Genomic DNA, 21,256 nt, shown 5'->3' on the forward strand with positions numbered 1-21,256 from the left:
TTCTCAATATTAATATAAACTTTTAATATTCTTTTATTATTCTATATAAATAGGTTCATGAAATATGGCATGATACAATGGGGGGAAAATACGGGTACAAATTGGCATTATCATGATTAAAAACATAAAAAAAATAAATAAATATCTAAGAGAGTCGAGACTATTGATACAATTATGTTGATTTTCCAAATGGTGGTCTTGTTTTCACATAATTAAGTCTGTGACGTTCGCTGTTTTTTCCGAATTTAACACCATTTCCAAGCTTTATAGATTGGAAGAGATCAAAGCCATAAGATTCAATACGTTTAAGTTCACTGAAGTAAGTTCTGATTGTTCCGAGCGGCAGATTCTTTGATATTCTGTGGAGATTGATGTCAATGATAAGCTGATGAAACCCCTGAAAAAAAGAAACATTTATAAAACAGTACACTTAATAAAGCTTTTTGTTGCTTAATTTCATGAACTGGTTAAATCAACCCCATTTTTTTTGTTCCACAATCGCATATGTATTGCTACAAGAAAATCATGTCAAAATTATAACAGGACAACATTGAAGACCTTTTGCTTTTTTTCTGCATGTAGAATAAATGTTGTCAACATTCCCAACTTTACAAAAAGTATCATGACTTTATAATAATCATTATTGCAGTTTACCATAAACTTGTTAAAGTACTTCAATATCTATAAACTTGCAAACATTTACTGTAAATTCAGAAATTTTTCCTAGGTTTTTATAAATGCAAATATTGCAACACCTTGGGCATCCAAATAATAAGAATTCACATTCTGATATCTGATACATATATCTGTGTGAAGTTTTTCCTAAATCGCAATAAATAAACTAACATTTTTGTTCATTCTTCAACAATTGCAATGATAAATGCAAAATGCATGCAATAATTTCTGAATTTACAGTAACTAAAATTATCTCTATCCTTACTTCTTCAATTATTTCATAATTAAGGCCTGAACTTAGGAAATAAAAATGTGAAATACATGTACCGGTTTGTTGAAGTCTAATTTTACCTTGGTCAATAGTTAAGAACAATATTTGTCAAACTTCTATAGTTTAACTAACGGCTAAGAATTATATAGCTGTAATATGAACAAGTGGATCTTCACAACATTTTCAAGTTTTAATTGATTGTGTATGACTAACTGAATTTTCCTTATATTTAAACCCTATTCCTTTACTCCCCATTATATAAATTACCTTTAGGACTCCAGAATTTAGCAATGGTGTAATGATTTCCCAAAACATGTCTGGCATGTTCAGATATAAAATGTTCTTGTTGTCGTACAATGTGTATTTGTCCAGTGCTTCTAACACTGTTGATCTTCCATGGGTAGACTGTTGTAAAGTTCTGCAATGAAATGTGAAAGGTTAAATATAGATTCCACTTCTGCAGGAAGTGTGTTAGGATAATTCTCCACTCGAGACAGTTTATTTTGAGTATTTAAAGCCCCAAGGCTTGCCAACCTTTTTAAATATGAAAAGTTTAACTGTTGAGAGAGGAGAAATATGACAATAAATGAATTATAGTGGTGGAATCTCTAATGATTTTTACCCTTCCATTTCAAAGATTTGCAAAAAATTGTGTTCTTTATATGTGACATCGTCAGGCATGTCAGACATGGTCGCCTTTTTTATAACGTCACAATAGGAAATTCATAAGAAACCATGAAAATTTTGATGTAATAATTAAATTCCACCAATCCTTTGCTGAGAACATATATTTTACTGGTGAGGAGCAGAGGCGGATTTAGGGACCTGGGCCTCCCCCTTATGAGAAAAGAAACCGGTTGATTATATAGGGAATCACTGAAGCGTGACGGGAGCGGGCCCCCTCTTAGACAGCCAGTTGGCCCCCACTTATGAAAATTTCTAGATCCGCCACTGAGGAGAAATACTTTCTCACACCTAAGAAGAAATGTGAAAATAGCAAAAAAAAACAAAGAAAGTAATTTTCTACTCACAACTTAGTTAACGAACTGTTCAACTCATTGCTTAACTAACCTATTTCTTATTCACTGCTTGGATTAAATAATTTTCTACTTATTGCTTGGTTTAAATAATTTTATAATAACTGCTAGGCCTAAGTAGTTTTGTACTCCATTCTAGGTTAAAGTAATTTTCACTTCACAGTATATTTATACATGTAATTTTCTACTAAATGATGTTTGTACTATCAATATGAAAGGATCCTCTAAGTTTTTTAAAGAAGGATGTGAACCCTTAATTGATCAGTGGCAAAAATATTCCTACATGTTTTGTATGGGTTTTTTTTAATGACAATAATAGTTTAATATTCTTACTTCATTTTTTGGCCATTTTCAGGGGTGCATGACCTAAACTTTCCATCTAAATTTTTCCCAGAATTTTGTTTTAATTTTCAAAATAACAAGAGAATCTCCAACACACTTATCTTATGTCTGGCATGAATATTATTTCTTAATATAATATTACCCTTTATTATTGGTTGTATATTCATTAACATCTGCATCAATATGACCATCTAACATCTTCAATCCAATGACATCACATCGAAGATCAAAGGGCAAATATGAATCCGTAGTTAATTGCATTTTCTCCTCCCTAAAAAAAAAATCATAAAAAAAATACTGTGTAATTCAAATATTCAATTTTCGTTCTACAAGAATGTCAAATTTTATTACACAAGATCTAATTTTATAAGAATGTATAATAAATAAATTGCTTCGCTGAATGCAGCTGGATACGACCGCAGAGGGTCAACACTGAACAGTTGGGGCAAAAATGGATGCAATATTTGTGCTTGATACAGGTCTGAATTTGGATTGTTATTAAATATTTGACACATATTAGGTTTCTGACACAGAATAACTGTAGTCAAAAACCTTAGAATTGGTAATATGATTCGAATTTATATTTTTTTTGCTTTTGTGCAATACCCCCCTCTCCCTTTTTTTGGCAAATAGTCCAAAACCTGTGACCTTTCTTTATACATAATTTACAAGTAGTGTAAGGGAGGTAAATCTGAATATACCTAACATTGTATTTTAAATATTTTTTGGATTATCTCCCATACACAGCTTTTAAATTGTCTTAATTGTCCATTGACCAGAAAAACATAAATTTTAACCCCCCCTTTTTTTGCCCCTAATTACTCCTTAACAGTTTGAGCCATAACCCACCAAGGTCAATACTAACCATCCCTTCTTGGGATGGAATCTTGTGGTATTATTTCAGATAGATTCATACACTATAAAGTAAACACAAGTTATTGTTTGAAATCTACAAAAATGCTTATTTGGGCTCCCTTTTTGGCCCCTAATTTCTGAACTATTGGGACCATAACCCCAAAAATCAATCCCAACCTTCCTTTGGTAGTATTGAACCTTCTGGTAAAAATTTATAGAGATCCACTCACTAAAACTAAAGTAATTGTCCGGAAACTAAATGCATCTTAGGACGACAACGCAGATCTAGACGACATGATAGCATTATACGACCGAAATTTTTTTGGGGTCGTATAATAAAAAGTGATATGAGATAAAATGTCTATTAGAAATCTAACAACACTAAAACCAATATACATCTAGAAGTCCACTAACTGTCTTCAACAATAGACATGTGTCTACAATATCTGAGGCTAATATTTGCCATGCTAAATAAGTTGTGAATATAAATCTGAAAGAAAAAAGCAAAGATTGACCAAAAACACTTAAATATAAATGCACTTAAAAGCTGTCATGGAATTTTTTTCCTTGATGTTCACACTTGCTTAAGAATTTGATGAAATGAGATGATAATGAGGGTAAATCCAGGTTATAAATTAGCACAGTATGGGTTAATTTTTTTAAGATCCAGTAAATATGAAAATGAGGCACAAATTCCCTGATGTCCATGCTAGCTTAAGATTTTTGGATGAGATGAGAATGAAGGTAAACCCAGGCTATAAATTGACACACTATGGGTATTACTTTTTTACACATCCGCTAAATATGAAAATGAAGCAAGAGTGCTATCTCAAGGTATATAACAACTTACCCTATAAGAATAATTTTACAAGGATTTCTCAACATATATCTGTCAGTGTTGGTACATAATGATATAGGAGTACCCCTCAAGACTGGTATATCTACACTATCATCACAATACCCTTCTGGTTTCTCTAAATAGTCTTCTATTCTTGAAAGCTCAAATTCCATTGAACCTGTAACATATTTCAAATTATCAAACATAGAGTGGGGCGCTCATATTCGCCGTGGACACAATTTCCCCGTTTTATGATTTTGAGGTGTAAAAACTTCAAAGGATGGTTGAAATGGAAGAAATATGCCAGTAAATTATATTTTTATAACAAATATGATTATTTTTGAAAATGAGACTAAATTTCGCCGATACCGCAAAGGACCGAAAAACAGACAACGATTTTCAGCCAACTTCCTGAATGAAAAAAACGATTTAAAAGAAGTATTTCTTAGTAATTCTTTGACTGGTTGCCCTAAACTTCAGTTTTTTTACACCTTTCAAATGTCCACTATTCATCTATAATGAAATTTATTTGATAAATATTGTTTAAAGCTGCAGTTATTTGGTTTAAATTAGATGTGTAAAAACGGCGAATATGTGTCCCCCGTTGACAAAACATTAGGAAATTTCAAACAACCTTTAATCCAACTTTTGAGATGATTTTCTCAAAACAAACACGTTTTAAAGCTAAGAAAATTTTGCATGTGAAGTTATCTTCATATAGAAATAACAGTATACTTCAAAAACATAAAGACCTGAACATAAACCGAAGAAAACATGGAAAGATATGGCGAAAATGAGCACCCCACTCTAGTAAATTGTAGAATTATATAATAAATCATATATGGTACACTCCATGTATAAATAACACGCTGCATTATAAACAATGTTTAAACGGTCTTAACTACCATCAATAAAATGTTGGTACAATGTCACAATGTCTATACATAATATATATAGCTATACAATGCAGTCTGGTGTATCCATGGCTCCACACACCTAAGTCTTTTGGCTTCATTTTGGTAATGAAATGAAACCAATAATTTGTTAATATGGTGAGAAACTCATGACATGTTTTTATTTCTTGAAGTAATCTTTTTGTATAGTTTTCACAGTTAAGATTTTATGTAATATGTCTCCAAAATTAGGGTAAACCCTGATTTGATAATTCTTCATATGTCTGGTGAATTTGTACATGCTTTCTAAAAATAGCTAATTTGACTACAGGAAAGACTTAATAGGAAACCAATTTTATCCACTGAAAATTTATAATGGAAATGGCTTAAATGATTAATCATGGAATTGTAATTATAAATTTATGCTTGAACTTCTCAATTTTAATCTTTTCTGTCCCTTCAGAAGATTTAAACAATTAAAAAATGGTTCTATTTGTAATACATTGCAGATATAACAAAATCAGGTAATGTGCGATATCACCAGCATCATGGACACAGGGATTTCCCCTCGGCCCATACTTATCATTAAAAGCTAACATTACACAATGATTATCATCAATAGCAAGTTGAAAATCAGGCTGTATAATTACCATCAATACAAGATGGATTGAGCCTAGGACCTAGGGGTGTATACATACCATCAATAGCTGGAGGGTACAATATCATGGTTTGGGGTCCAGGATCTCTGACCCAGGACATGTAGTAAGTACATGACTCCATGAGTGTGATTTGTAAACATAGCTGATCTGATGCTGATGTATGATATAATCTGAACCTTGACTTGTGGAAAAGGTTATACAGACTTCTATACCAACTGTATAAATGATCATCATCTACTTTATCTAAAAAAAAATATTTTATGTATGTAAACAGTAATGAGTCATAAAAAACAATAATCTATTATCCAAAAAAATTATAGGATTTTACAGTAAACATGGTAAAACTAAATACAAATTGAAATTATTTTTCAAAAATGATGAAAACCACAAATAGAAAAAACTAGAGGCTCTTCAGAGCCTGTGTGGCTCACCTTGGTCTACATGTATGTACATATTAAACAAAAGACACAGATGGACTAATGACAAAATTGTGTTTTGGTGATGGTGATGTGTTTGTAGATCTTACTTTACTGAACATTATTGCTACTTACAATTATCTCTATCTATAATGAACTTTGTCCATTAGTTACAGAAGATAATATTTTGTTAAAATTTACATAAATATACAAAATTTATGAAAATTGTTAAAAATTGACTGTAAAGGGCAATAGCTCCTTAAGGGGTCAACTGACCAATTTGGTCATGTTTGACTTATTTGTAGATCTTACTTTGCTGAACATTATTGCTGTTTACAGTTTATCTCTCTCTATCTATAATAATATTCAAGATAATAACCAAAAACAGCAAAATTTCCATAAAAATTACCAATTCAGGTGCAGCAACCCAACAACCAGTTGTCAGATTCATCTGAAAATGCAGATAGATCTTGACTCGATAAACAATTTAACCCCATGTCAGATTTGCTCTTAATGCTTTGGTTTTTGAGTTTTCAGCCAAAATCTACAGTTTACCCCTATGTTCTAATTTTAGCCATGGCGGCCATCTTGGTTGGTTGGCTGGGTCACCGCACACATTTTTCAAACAAGATACCCCAATGATTATTGTGGCCAAGTATGGTTAAATTTGGCCAAGTTAGTTTCAAAGGAGAAGATTTTTGTAAAAAATTACAAAAATGTACGAAAAATTGGTAAAAAATGACTATAAAGGGCAATAACTCCTTAAGGGGGTCAACTGACCATTTTGGTCATGTACACTTATTTGTAGATCTTACTTTGCTGACATTATTGCTGTTTACAGTTCATCTCTATCTATAATAATATTTAAGATAATAACCAAAAACGGCAAAATTTCCTTAAAATTGCCAATTCAGGGGCAGCAACCCAACAACAGGTTGTTAGATTCGTCTGAAAATTTCAGGGCAGATAGATCTTGACTTGATAAACAATTTAACCTGTGTCAGATTTGCTCTGAATGCTTCGGTTTCAGAGTTATAAGCCAAAATCTACATTTTACCCCTATGTTCTATTTTTAGCCATGGTGGCCATCTTGGTTGGTTGTCCAGGTCACCAGACACATTCTTTAAACTAGATACCCCCATGATGATTGTAGCCAAGTTTAGTTAAATTTGGCCAGGTAGTTTCAGAGGAGAATATTTTTGTAAAAGTTAACGACGATGGACGACAACAACGACGGACACGGACGCCAAGTGATGAGAAAAGCTCACTTGGCCTTTTTAGGCCAGGTGAGCTAATAAAGAAACTCAAGAACAAATTACTGAACTTTGACTTATTTAATATATATATATATATATATAATTACATCAAATTTGAAAGTGTTTGTAACAATATCCAAGTAGAATTAATTACAAGTAGGCACATGTAATGTTGTAATGATTTTTTCTGATGATCTATTACATGTTTTATCTTTCGAGGCTAAATAAAGTAGATATTGTTTTAGACACTTCAAATAAAGAAATTAGTAAGTGAAACCACTTGATGTAAGTGCCTTTCATGTTATATAATTTCTAGATAATTTTCATTTTTAACAGTTTGCAATTTTTTTGGAAAAATTTATATAATATACATGTAATAAAAACTTTAAAGGTTTTATACTGTCAGAAACAAAAGGCAAAAATAACTGATTATCTGTTTGATTGATTCATTACCTAACTTTTAAAAGTTAATTTCCCTTTCTTTGGAAGACAGATCCTTTATATAAATAGTTCTTAAAGTGTCATTTTAAATTTTGAATATGTAATACAACATAAATCTGCTGCTGTCCTATAAAATTTTATTACAATTAAAACAATATATTGTATGATATAACTATGTTAAAGACTAATTTCAGGATGATGATATTGGATGCCTGCTTATAAATTATAAATGTTCAAGGACAAGTTAAATGCATATTCAGGACGAGAACATGTTAATATTATGAATTTGAAAACTTAAGCCTGATTATAAACAGCAGGAAGGCTGGTTAGTGGTTACCCTAACCAGACAACTCCCACATGCTTAGATGAGAATCTGTAAATACCAATTTTTAAACCTTTGGTTTGACCCAGCCAGGGATCAAACCCAGGACCTTTAGCATTCAATGCAAACACTCTAACCACTAGATCACTGAGGCAGTGCTAGCTAGTTCTCATCTAAGGATTTCAGTCATTTAAAGATAATATAGTCTCATTTGAACTTACCAATGTGCAATGAAATATGAAGCTGATCGACCTTTTTCAAGAGATCATCGTTTACAAGATAAAATAAAAATCTCATTTGAACTTACCAATGTGCAATGAAATATGAAGCTGATCGACCTTTTTCAAGAGATCATCGTTTACAAGATAAAATAAAATCTCATTTGAACTTACCAATGTGCAATGAAATATGAAGCTGATCGACCTTTTTCAAGAGATCATCGTTTACAAGATAAAATAAGATCTCACATGAACTTACCAATATGTAATGAAATATGAAGCTGATCGACCTTTTTCAAGAGATCATCGTTTACAAGATAAAATAAGATCTCACATGAACTTACCAATATGTAATGAAATATGAAGCTGATCGACCTTTTTCAAGAGATCATCGTTTATAAGATAAAATAAGATCTCACATGAACTTACCAATATGTAATGAAATATGAAGCTGATCGACCTTTTATAAGAGATCATCTTTTACAAGATAAAATAAGATCTCACATGAACTTACCAATATGTAATGAAATATGAAGCTGATCAACCTTTTATAAGAGATCATCTTTTACAAGATAAAATAAGATCTCACATGAACTTACCAATATGTAATAAAATATGAAGCTGATCGACCTTTTTCAAGAGATCATCGTTTATAAGATAAAATAAGATCTCACATGAACTTACCAATATGTAATGAAATATGAAGCTGATCGACCTTTTTCAAGAGATCATCGTTTACAAGATAAAATAAGATCTCACATGAACTTACCAATATGTAATGAAATATGAAGCTGATCGACCTTTTTCAAGAGATCATCGTTTACAAGATAAAATAAGATCTCACATGAACTTACCAATATGTAATGAAATATGAAGCTGATCGACCTTTTTCAAGAGATCATCGTTTATAAGATAAAATAAGATCTCACATGAACTTACCAATATGTAATGAAATATGAAGCTGATCGACCTTTTATAAGAGATCATCTTTTACAAGATAAAATAAGATCTCACATGAACTTACCAATATGTAATGAAATATGAAGCTGATCAACCTTTTATAAGAGATCATCTTTTACAAGATAAAATAAGATCTCACATGAACTTACCAATATGTAATAAAATATGAAGCTGATCGACCTTTTTCAAGAGATCATCGTTTATAAGATAAAATAAGATCTCACATGAACTTACCAATATGTAATGAAATATGAAGCTGATCGACCTTTTTCAAGAGATCATCGTTTACAAGATAAAATAAGATCTCACATGAACTTACTAATATGTAATGAAATATGAAGCTTATCGACCTTTTTCAAGAGATCATCGTTTACAAGATAAAATAAGATCTCAAATGAACTTACCAATATGTAATGAAATATGAAGCTGATCAACCTTTTAAAAGAGATCATCTTTTACAAGATAAAATAAGATCTCACATGAACTTACCAATATGTAATGAAATATGAAGCTGATCGACCTTTTTCAAGAGATCATCGTTTATAAGATAAAATAAGATCTCACATGAACTTACCAATATGTAATGAAATATGAAGCTGATCGACCTTTTTCAAGAAATCATCGTTTACAAGATAAAATAAGATCTCACATGAACTTACCAATATGTAATGAAATATGAAGCTGATCGACCTTTTTCAAGAGATCATCGTTTACAAGATAAAATAAGATCTCACATGAACTTACCAATATGTAATCAAATATGAAGCTGATCGACCTTTTTCAAGAGATCATCGTTTACAAGATAAAATAAGATCTCACATGAACTTACCAATATGTAATGAAATATGAAGCTGATCGACCTTTTTCAAGAGATCATCGTTTACAAGATAAAATAAGATCTCATATGAACTTACCAATATGTAATGAAATATGAAGCTGATCGACCTTTTTCAAGAGATCATCCTTTACAAGATAAAATAAGATCTCACATGAACTTACCATTATGTAATGAAATATGAAGCTGATCGACCTTTTTCAAGAGATCATCGTTTACAAGATAAAATAAAATCTCACATGAACTTACCAATATGTAATGAAATATGAAGCTGATCGACCTTTTTCAAGAGATCATCCTTTACAAGATAAAATAAGATCTCACATGAACTTACCAATATGTAATGAAATATGAAGCTGATCGACCTTTTTCAAGAGATCATCGTTTACAAGATAAAATAAGATCTCACATGAACTTACCAATATGTAATGAAATATGAAGCTGATCGACCTTTTTCAAGAGATCATCGTTTACAAGATAAAATAAAATCTCACATGAACTTACCAATATGTAATGAAATATGAAGCTGATCGACCTTTTTCAAGAGATCATCCTTTACAAGATAAAATAAGATCTCACATGAACTTACCAATATGTAATGAAATATGAAGCTGATCGACCTTTTTCAAGAGATCATCGTTTACAAGATAAAATAAGATCTCACATGAACTTACCAATATGTAATGAAATATGAAGCTGATCGACCTTTTTCAAGAGATCATCGTTTACAAGATAATATAAGATCTCACATGAACTTACCAATATGTAATGAAATATGAAGCTGATCGACCTTTTTCAAGAGATCATCGTTTACAAGATAATATAAGATCTCACATGAACTTACCAATATGTAATGAAATATGAAGCTGATCGACCTTTTTCAAGAGATCATCGTTTACAAGATAAAATAAAATCTCACATGAACTTACCAATATGTAATGAAATATGAAGCTGATCGACCTTTTTCAAGAGATCATCCTTTACAAGATAAAATAAAATCTCACATGAACTTACCAATATGTAATGAAATATGAAGCTGATCGACCTTTTTCAAGAGATCATCCTTTACAAGATAAAATAAGATCTCACATGAACTTACCAATATGTAATGAAATATGAAGCTGATCGACCTTTTTCAAGAGATCATCGTTTACAAGATAAAATAAGATCTCATGTGTGTTGATCTCATCCATTACATTTTCTATTTTTAGAATATCTATGTGAGTATGATGTAAATTTAACATGATATCGTTCAATGTCTGTGTTTCGTATGAATTTCTAGTAAAGTCCGATGGGTTGTTTGGCACCACAACTGTTTTAATAACATATGTATTATTCAAACTCCCATCATTGTATATTGGTCTATGACACATGAGAAATACATTAAATGATAAATTTCTGACCAACAGTCTTTCAAATTCTAAGTCTTCAGAAGGCCTGCAAAAGAAACAAAAAGAATGATTTTATTCTCTTTGTGCATCCAAAATGATACATTTATACATGAATAGAGAAATAGGTCAGCCTTAAAGTTCCACCTTTTTATAAGCATACAAGATCTTGTTCTACAGCTACTTTTGCATAGGGACTATATCTGTAACAAAAATCTGTAGTACTGGTATCTGTAACAAAAATCTGTAGTACTGGTATCTGTAACAAAAATCTGTAGTACTGGAAATCTACTTTTAATATTCAGTACTACAATGTATGTTGTTAATTTAAAATTATTGTAATACATTTTGTATTTAGGTACCTGTATTTTACAGAACTAGCTGACTAGATTTGTACTTGAAATTTAAGTACTACAGTTTTTTTATTACACCATTACATTTCAGAGCATGTCTATTTCAAATCTCTAAAAGTTATGATTTTCAAACATAGAATATTGTGATCAATTTTGGTATTATTTCTGTACCAAAATGTTCAGTACAAATCAAGTACTGTAAAATACAGATACCTAAATATTACAAGAATTTTAAAGTGAAGAAATAGTACTAAATATTTAAAGTAAATTTCTAGCACTACAGATTTTAGTACAAGTAGCAGTGTAGATTCTTAAAAAATATTCAAATTCTGAAGATAATTTAAAAGGGTAGTTTTCATGTTTTTTTTCAAAACACTAAGTCTTGGCTGTCCTTGACGCAGGGGCGGATCCAGCCATTTTAAAAAGGGGGGGTTCCTAACCCAGGACAAAGGGGGGTTCCAATTACATGTCCCCATTCAAATGCATTGATCGTCCAAAAAAAAGGGGGGGTTCCAACCCCCGGAACCCCCCTTCTGGATCCGCGCCTGTGACCGCTGTATACATTGTGTACTTCATAGATATCTTCCTTTTTTTTGGTGTTGTTGGAATACTATCTCATTGACTTATACCCCACATTTCCTTTCATTCTTATGTATGTATCTTTACAATTTTTCTATTTCACTAAGCATAGCCTTTGACATGTAACATTATGATCAAGAAGGTGGTTTAATCACCTGCATTATTTTTCAAACCTAAGGTATGCAATTATGCAGGCGATATAAAATCTCATTTAAACAAAAATGTGTCCTCTGACAGTACACGAATGCCCCACTCGCACTATCATTTTCTATGTTCAGTGGACCGTGAAATTGGGGTAAAATCTCTAATTTGGCATTAAAATTAGAAAGATCATATCATAGGGAACATGTGTACCAAGTTTGAAGTCGATTGGACTTCAACTTCATCAAAAACTACCTCGACCAAAAACTTTAACCTGAAGCGGGACAGACGGACGACAGAACGGACTGACGAACGGACGCACAGACCAGAAAACATAATGCCCCTCTACTATCGTAGGCAGACATGGGGTAATTGAAATATGTAATTGTAATTGACTGTAATTAATTACAATTTATCATGTAATTGAATGTAATGTGTAATTGAGCATTTTTTTCAATTACATGTAATTGAATGTAATTAATTACATAGCCAAAATTGCCTGTAATTGACAATTACTTTTCAATTACAAGTCAATTACATTTGAAATTTTGGATCAAAAGATTAAATCTTGTGTTTTCTCAAAAAATTATTAAAAGCAATAATCTTAACAAATGTTGTAAGCTGACAAAGAAAAGCCTTCACAGTATACTTTCTGTATTAACACAACCATGGTAGATTCTTCATTTTGTATTGAATGATAAAAAAAATGTAGACACATGCCATAATTTTAAAAGAAACCACTAGGAAGTCACTGTCTTGACCTTAATTAGTAGATTTAGATAGATATTTTAAGACATTGATTTAACATAATTAACTTTATTCAAGGACTTAAATAACCAATAAATATAACCTCTGGCTATTTGTTTTATTACAAACTATATAATGACTGTTTTTATAACAGTTATGTTAAACAGATATAAGGCTAATTAGAGAGAGATAAATATACCCATAGGGCCTATAGGTACATGTTTAAATTCTTGAAGGGATAATGCATATGACAAAATCTCACTTGCAAAATTTGTTCACTATATATATGAATGTTGAAAGAAAACATTTTATCAGATTTAAAAATGAGCTCCAAGAGTGTACTGGAACATTTTACTGTTCCTGATGACTTCCAAAATGGAAATACTTTCAAAGGAACATGTATGCATTGTGGCACCCTCATTAGTGGAAGTTATAAAGTTACATCCAACTTTGTTACACATATGAAGGTAATACTATATAAGAATTTTAAAAATTAATAAATTCATAATGCTTCTTTTTCATTTCTAATCAGATTTCATTTATCTTATATCCTCTAATAGCTTACATTTAAATTTGGAAAATATTTTGTTTATTAAATTAATTAGTTGTGATTAAAACTAAAGTTTATTTTTGTTTTAAGAAGTCAGATTTCTAAATCACTTATTTAAGATAAATAATTTGAATAAGCTGGGATAAAAATGAAAATCATTTCAAAAAATAAAAAATAGTGCTCTTTTTTTGTATCATTTACAATCAAATAAATTTAAATAAATGTAAAATTTCAATAGGTAAATTAAAACAATTTAATATTTTCAAGATATTAAATAAGGCCTTTTGTAATTTTCAGAGAAAAACAGAGATTTGTACATTCTGCATTCTGAGAATAAAGAAATTCAACCAACATTGACACAATGCATAAAAAAAAGTGTAAAATATTCACCGTCTGATCCAAAACAGTTAGAAATGACAAATGCTCTTATAATGTTCATAGCTGGGGATCTTTTACCACTCTCTATTGTCGAAAGTGAAGAATTTAAAAACTTGATGGAAAAAGCTGACACTAAGTATCAAGTGCCTAGCAGAAAGCATTTATCTTCGAAACTTCTACATGAAAAATCGGTTGAAATAAAAAATAACCTTGTAAATACTCTTAAAAGAGCTGAAAGTGTGTGTTTAACCATTGATCTCTGGTCTAGTAGACAAATGAGAGGATTTTTGGGAATCACAGGCCACTTTAAAAAAATGTATATACTAGTTGAACACTGTCTAATTGTTATAACTATAGAGCAATGTATAATACTTATGTACATATCATAGAATAAATGCATGTTTTCAATGTTTTATCTTAAATTTCCTTTCAAATGTAATTGAAGTAATTAATTACATTTGCCAAGTAATTGGAATGTAATTAATTACATTGGTAAAAAAAGTCAAATGTAATGTGTAATTTAATTGAAGATTTTGTAATTGTAATTGAATGTAATTAATTACTTTCAAATGTAATTGACCCCATGTCTGATCGTAGGTGGGGCATAAAAATACATGTACATAAGAGGTTTCATAAGTATGATTAACTGTATGTTTATACATATATACATACAGTTAATCATACTTATGAAACCTCTTATGTATTTTTTAAATGAGATTTTATATCGCCTGCAAAATTGCATACCTTAGGTTTGAAAAATATATATATCTGTAGACAAATTTTAACAAACATACCCAACAGAGTAAGCCTTTTTAGAATTTTTGGACTCTAGATTTATTCCACCATCTACTTCAGTACAAATAGGCCAGTTAGTATTGTTTGACATCATTACTGTATTATTGCACTGGTAATGATACAATGTTATAAACCTAAGTAGTCTCCGAGCCTCGCTCCTGGCATCTGCTAGTACTTGTAATGGACTATACTCCTGGTTGAAATATACCACCTGTATTACATAGTAAATCAGAGCCCCGCTACAGAGTAAGTAAAGTATCGATTTTTTCTTCCGATTCATCATAACTAATGCTGCCATGTAGAACCTTATCTATGTATTTTGATCATCTTAGTGGAACGAATGTACATGTATGTCAATATCTACATGTAAATCTTCAGCTTTTCATTTTCTTGGAGAGTTCAATGATTTTCCTTCACTTTTTCTGTACATTCATTTTGTTAAACCTGAAAAATACACAAAATATAGAAAATATTTCTGTAATAGTACTTTTGTTACAGGACTTGCATGATGTTACTATTTAAACAAACTCCAATCAGGCAAGTGACCATGATAAATCACTTGTAAGGCCAAAATAAAAATTAAATGGTTTGGTGTTTGACTATACCTACCCACCTAAAAGTAGCCTTCCCAAAAACATTTATGACACAAATCATTTGAAAAAATCTTTTTTAAAAAGATGTTTTCCTGCTTTGATGTTGTTTTTATGTCTAAAGCTTATAACTTATTCTGTACACCCCCAAAAAAGTCCTACCTACACAGGGTTCTCACTTGAGTCCTGGACTCATCAACAATGATCAAAATCTGTTTGGACTGATGACATCATTAGCAATCCTTGCTAGTCCAAAGATGCATCAAAACTGGAAAAATGTTGTAATAGCTGAGCACATATATCATAATTTTCTAAAAAATTTAAAACATAATTTTAATTTTATGTCATTTCCTTGCTCTTGTTGGTACTGCATGGAGACTGAAATTATATCATATATTTTACAATAGAATTACATCTTCTTACTGCTGGACTAGCCATGGCCAAAAAATGACCAAAGCGACAAGTCCCTGTACTCACCTCCAAAAATGCCTACTTACCAAACCCTAGAAGGCATGTGTAGGCAATCAATATAAATATCAGAAAAAAGATATAAAAAGAGATGTGCCTACATGCATATTGAAAGACAAATATTTACAGGAAAAGTGATGTTTTCCATATTTGGGAAGTTGTGTGTGATCTTTAATTTTCATCACTGAGATCAAAATTTTAAAAAAGCTTCCAGATTGATTCAGCAAAATATTTTATCCCATGGTTACATTGTAAAATGGTATATATTTCAATGCATATATATGCTATTAACATGATTAATGCTTTTACTTTTCAATTACATGAAATTAATTGTTCAAGTACAAAATGTACGCAAGTGAAAATATCTTATCTAATAAAATTGAGAATGGAAATGGGGAATGTGCCAAAGAGACAACAACCTGACCATAGAAAAAACAACAGCAGAAGGTCACCAACAGGTCTTCAATGTAGCGAGAAATTCCCGCACCCGGAGGCGTCCTTCAGCTGGCCCCTAAACAAATATATACTAGTTCAGTGATAATGAACGCCATACTAATTTCCAAATTGTACACAAGAAACTAAAATTAAAATAATACAAGACTAACAAAGGCTAGAGGCTCCTGACTTGGGACAGGCGCAAAAATGCGGCGGGGTTAAACATGTTTGTGAGATCTCAACCCTCCCCTATACCTCTAGCCAATAATGTATACATTTGAAATTATCACAATAATTATTTATCTAAAAAAAATGTTCAACTGAATTTGTCCTTTTTTCGGACAACAGTTCTTGTAAGACCAATTGATAAGAAGACTATTCTTTTTGGTTGTCTGGTTATCATTTTTTTATTATTAAAAGTTTGCAAATTATTCAAGAGGATACCAAAAATTTTCATAAGTGGGGTGAGTTGTCAGGACTATATATATTTAACAAGATTTAATCTTTTTGTTGAGCCTGCAACTTTTGTAGAAAAAGAGAGACACAGAAATCTTTCATTCTGTCATCATCATTGTCTAAGTTGTCGTCAGACTCAGGGTCCACCAATATTCATTCTGGGGTTAAACTTAAAGTTTTTATAATCATATAATTATATAAATAACTTTCTTAAACTATCATGCATTTCTACCAAACTTGGACAGAAGCTTGTGTATATGATCATAAGATAGTATCCAGAAGTAAATTTGGAGAAAAAAAATTCTATTTATACGTATTAACTCTAAAATGAACTAAGATTTGCTGCCAGTTTAAGCAGTTAGCATTTAATTTACTCCGTGGTTTAAGTTGGTAAAAGTTTTATAAATTTTCTTAATTTATCCTGGATTTCTACCGAACTTGGACAGAGGGTTGTTTATGATCATATGATACTTGTAATATCCAGAAGTAAATTCTGTCATTATATAATTGGTTCTTACTGTGAGGTAATAACATAAGTCGAGTTAAGGGGGTCTCATTGGGGGGTTCCAATCCCGGATCCCGCTTACTGTTTTGTCAGATTCCCGTATCCCGCTTACACTATGTAAAAATGTACGTAAGCAATTCTCATTATTTTTGTCATTTCCCGGGTCCCGCTAGACCTCATTTCCCGTTTTCACGACACAATTATTTGACTTTCACGTGTCACGCTAAAAAAAATCGGCAATCCCGCGTCACGCTTTAATAGACCCCAATGAGACCCACAGTTAAAGCTAGTCCTAATAATTATGACGTCTTGAAAGGATATTTTTTGTCTTTCTGTAATGCCTTCGACATGTAGGAAGGCGTCAAAGAAAAAATAAAAATAGCCTTATTAAAGACATCATAATTATTTGGACTAAGATAATTAAAGCCAGAATTGGTACATTATTTATTAACATTCGATATAATGATAATAAAGATAAGCATAGACATAGGAAATGTCAGGGAAAGGGGGAAATGCACGACTTGATAATAATAATATTGATGTGCTACCAGACACAGTCTCTGGTGCTATACAGTACAAAAGAACTGGTAACATGTTCCCTGACAGAACAATAACATTTGTTCAGTTGTTACATGTATCATGTTTATGTGCCATCATTTGACAGCAAGATGGTTTATGTTTAGACTTATTATATTGCAATTCAATTATTTTCGTAAATACATAATCATCGTTACTTGGATATTACCATAGAATTGTGTCAATGAAGTTAAAATCGCAATATTTTTTGCTAACATCAAAATGTGAGATGCAACCTGTCAAATTTGATATTCTAAATCTCGGAATGTTACACGGTGTGGCCTACTTTCCGGAAAAAAATACGGGTTCCTTGTCAGTGACTTTGAGAAAAGGAAAAGTAACAGGAGACATGCATCCGACCGTTACATCCATCAGCTGATTCCTAGTCATCCATCCTTCCTTCAGTGTGTAAGCTGGTAAGTACAATACAACAGTGTAAGGTAAGGAAATAAAGATTACTTTTGAACAATAGTTTACCAGGGCAGTAAATAGCCTGACCTGTAAGGGAGGCAGACTGCCGAGCGGAGCGGACCTATTTTATGCACAAAATTATATTTTTTCGGGCATTTTCTCTGTGTGCAATGTACCTCTACAGAATCCACCACTTGTTAGATTTTTGTTACATCTAATAAATAAGCAACTGGCAGTAATTCATTCAGTGGTTTTGGTTTGGTGATGTGTAACATATTTGTTTTTTGTTCATTTTTTTTGCACATAAATTAGGCCGGTAAGTTTTCCCGTTTGAATTGTTTTACATTTGTCATTTCGGGGCCTTTTATAATTGACTATGCGGTATGGGCTTTGCTCATTGTTGAAGGTCGTACAGTGACATATAGTTGTTTATTTCTGTGTCATTTTGTCTCTTGTGGAGAGTTGTCTCATTGGCAATTATACCACACTTTCATTTTTATTTATTTTAGATTAGGTGTGCCGTTAAAGTAAGACTTTTTTAATGCTTTTTCCTGCTTTATGACTCTTCACGAGCTATTTTTACTTAGTTTAAGGGAAACAATTTGCGAACTTAAAATAAAAGGCCCCCCTGAAGTTGATTATTTTTTTGTGGTTTATCCTGCTTTTTTGGTAGTCCAAATCGAGCTATTTCAACTTCGTCGGTCATTGTTGACCTCTTCCATGTTTAAAGGCGCCGTAAAGATATCTCACAACTGCAAGACACAACTGACAAGGCTAACATAAGCAATAGTATTTGTTTTATATTTGGGTAGAACTACGTGTGCAGAGGAGTTGAGTACCGTTTAGCGATATTCACCAGTTCTAAATATCAAGCTCACCCTGCCATTATGATTAATCACCTTGTTGGTTAAACTATAACAACCAGTGCTTTTACAATAAAACCATTTTTTTTCTTTTCTTTTTTTTTTATTTTGTCAGTCTGCAATAGGAGGCAACTGCCTACATGCCTCCATGTAATTTATGGCCCTGGTTTACGCAGGAGTCAGTGAATGACTAAATCATAGCTTGTATACATTCATTTAGCCTTATGATCGTATTTGAATGATGATATATATATATAATAAAGTCCCTTAGTTACGTACATGTAGCTAATGCATTTAATATGATTTATTATATTCAATTTATTGGAGTGTAGTATTATCTGGAAAAGGAGTTTCTGAGCCAGACCTTTGTCTGCATTGTATCATGCAGTATTTATTCTTTTGTTGAACAAAGAATTTCAGAAAACTTCAACTTCAAAAAACATAATGTACACTTTGTGCTCCGTTATGACTTAAAAGTTCTGTCATTTATGTCAACAGTTGCCATAGATAAGATAAAATAAGAAAACTTTATTTTGATTCGGCATACATGTAAGTTAATTTGTTGTTAACAAATGGACAAATATGGCCGTATTTTCACCTCAAAAACTTCTGTGTACAGACTTACCTGTGCTGTTTGGAAAGTTTTAAGGCCTAGCAAAAAAAAAAGGGAGGTTCATGAATCTGGGTCTGTTTGCGCCCATTTATGTTCGTACACAATCACGTTCTCACCCTTTCACTTCCACACCCTACACGTTGGCACCTAATTTTTTATTGGTTTTGTGTTTAATGACTTTGTAATCAAGTTTTGGCAAGTGAATTCCTATAAGTATATTTTGTTTTCATTGTCTCAAAATAAAGTGAGACAACATTTATTTTTTGTCGAATAAATTTTAATCATGTTTTGGATTGTGTATTGTTAAAAAAAATAATCAGTTTCTAAATTAAGTGAGATTCTGTCAACATTTTTTTTGTTGTTGTGTTGAATAAATCTTAATCATGTTTTGATTATATGTTTTTAGTGTATTGCTATAACTTTATTTCATTGTTTCAAAATAAAGTGAGATTCTGACAACCTTGTTTTTTGTGTTGATTACATTTTAATCATGTTTTGGTTAGTGTATTGCCTTAATTTTTTGTTTCATTGTTTCAGATCAAAGTGGTTACCATTAAGCTGCTTAAACAATTATCTATTGTGTTTCCATTTAAAGTCTTCATTTTTTTTTACTTATACCAAGCTTAATACATGCAGTATTTACATCAAAACAATTTAAGGATGTACACCTCTGAGAAGCCAAAAATTGCTAGAATTAAACTTTTTTTCTTAACCTGATTTTTGGGTTTATAAGACTGTAAAATAATAATTGGTGAAGAAAATCATATGGTGGTGCTCTTCCTTTTTTGCTACAGCACTTTGAAAGTACCCAATTTTGATGATTTTTTTATTTTTCATCAATTTTTACCTATTTTTGGGCTATTTGGGGAAAATAAATACAGTTCCACAATTAAACTTTTTTTCATACTTTCAATAAAGATGAAGTGGACCAATCTGAAAAAAATTAACCTACAAAAACTACAGTTAAGTGTTAATACAAGAAAGTTTAATCATACTTTGATGCTTTTTTGTGTCAAATTTACCATGCTGTCAATTTTGTAAATTTGTGATTTTTCTCTGTTTTAAGAACAAAATGTATATTGTTTCAACTTTTTTTGTTAAAAATGATTAAGATAATACATATCTAAGAAGTTTGAAAAGAAAAAAAGTAATATGGAATGTACATGTTTCTGGTGAAATCATTTAATGTATCCCTCACCCATTTTTTCAAAATTATGGCTAAAGAGACTGACTTGATTGGTAATAAAATTTGAAAAATTATTCCTCAAAAACTACTCCTTGTTAGTACACAATTTTTTCACAGAGTTAAGTTTGATTATAAGATTTTTCAAATTCATTGATATTTTCCACTTTTGTCACATATTTTAGAAATAATTCCAGAACAAGATTT

General features: G+C 31.2%; 2 protein-coding genes across 3 annotated transcripts in view; one reads left to right on the top strand and one right to left on the bottom strand.

Annotated features, from left to right (window-relative positions):
* LOC139514281 (uncharacterized) lies at nt 1–18,401 on the bottom strand. The gene is made up of 8 exons (XM_071303296.1): nt 18,149–18,401; nt 14,949–15,393; nt 11,118–11,455; nt 5,610–5,813; nt 4,031–4,196; nt 2,468–2,596; nt 1,214–1,364; nt 1–397 (listed from the first exon to the last, which is right to left on the bottom strand). The coding sequence occupies exons 2-8, from the start codon at nt 15,245–15,247 to the stop codon at nt 173–175; spliced, it is 1,512 nt and encodes a 503-aa protein (XP_071159397.1). The 5' UTR covers nt 15,248–15,393; nt 18,149–18,401; the 3' UTR covers nt 1–172.
* The window catches only part of LOC139514286 (ribonuclease Oy-like), a 15,208-nt gene continuing 12,201 nt past the window's right edge, over nt 18,250–21,256 (top strand). Inside the window, exon 1 of one of the 2 annotated variants that reach the window (XM_071303301.1) lies at nt 18,250–18,395. The gene's annotated coding sequence lies outside the window, so the exon portion shown is untranslated. Of the gene's footprint in view, nt 18,420–21,256 lie in introns of both variants that reach the window. The other variant, XM_071303302.1, reaches the window with a different exon arrangement.

This window comes from Mytilus edulis, chromosome 3 (assembly GCF_963676685.1).
Source record: "Mytilus edulis chromosome 3, xbMytEdul2.2, whole genome shotgun sequence".
Taxonomy (NCBI): Eukaryota; Metazoa; Mollusca; class Bivalvia; order Mytilida; family Mytilidae; genus Mytilus; species Mytilus edulis.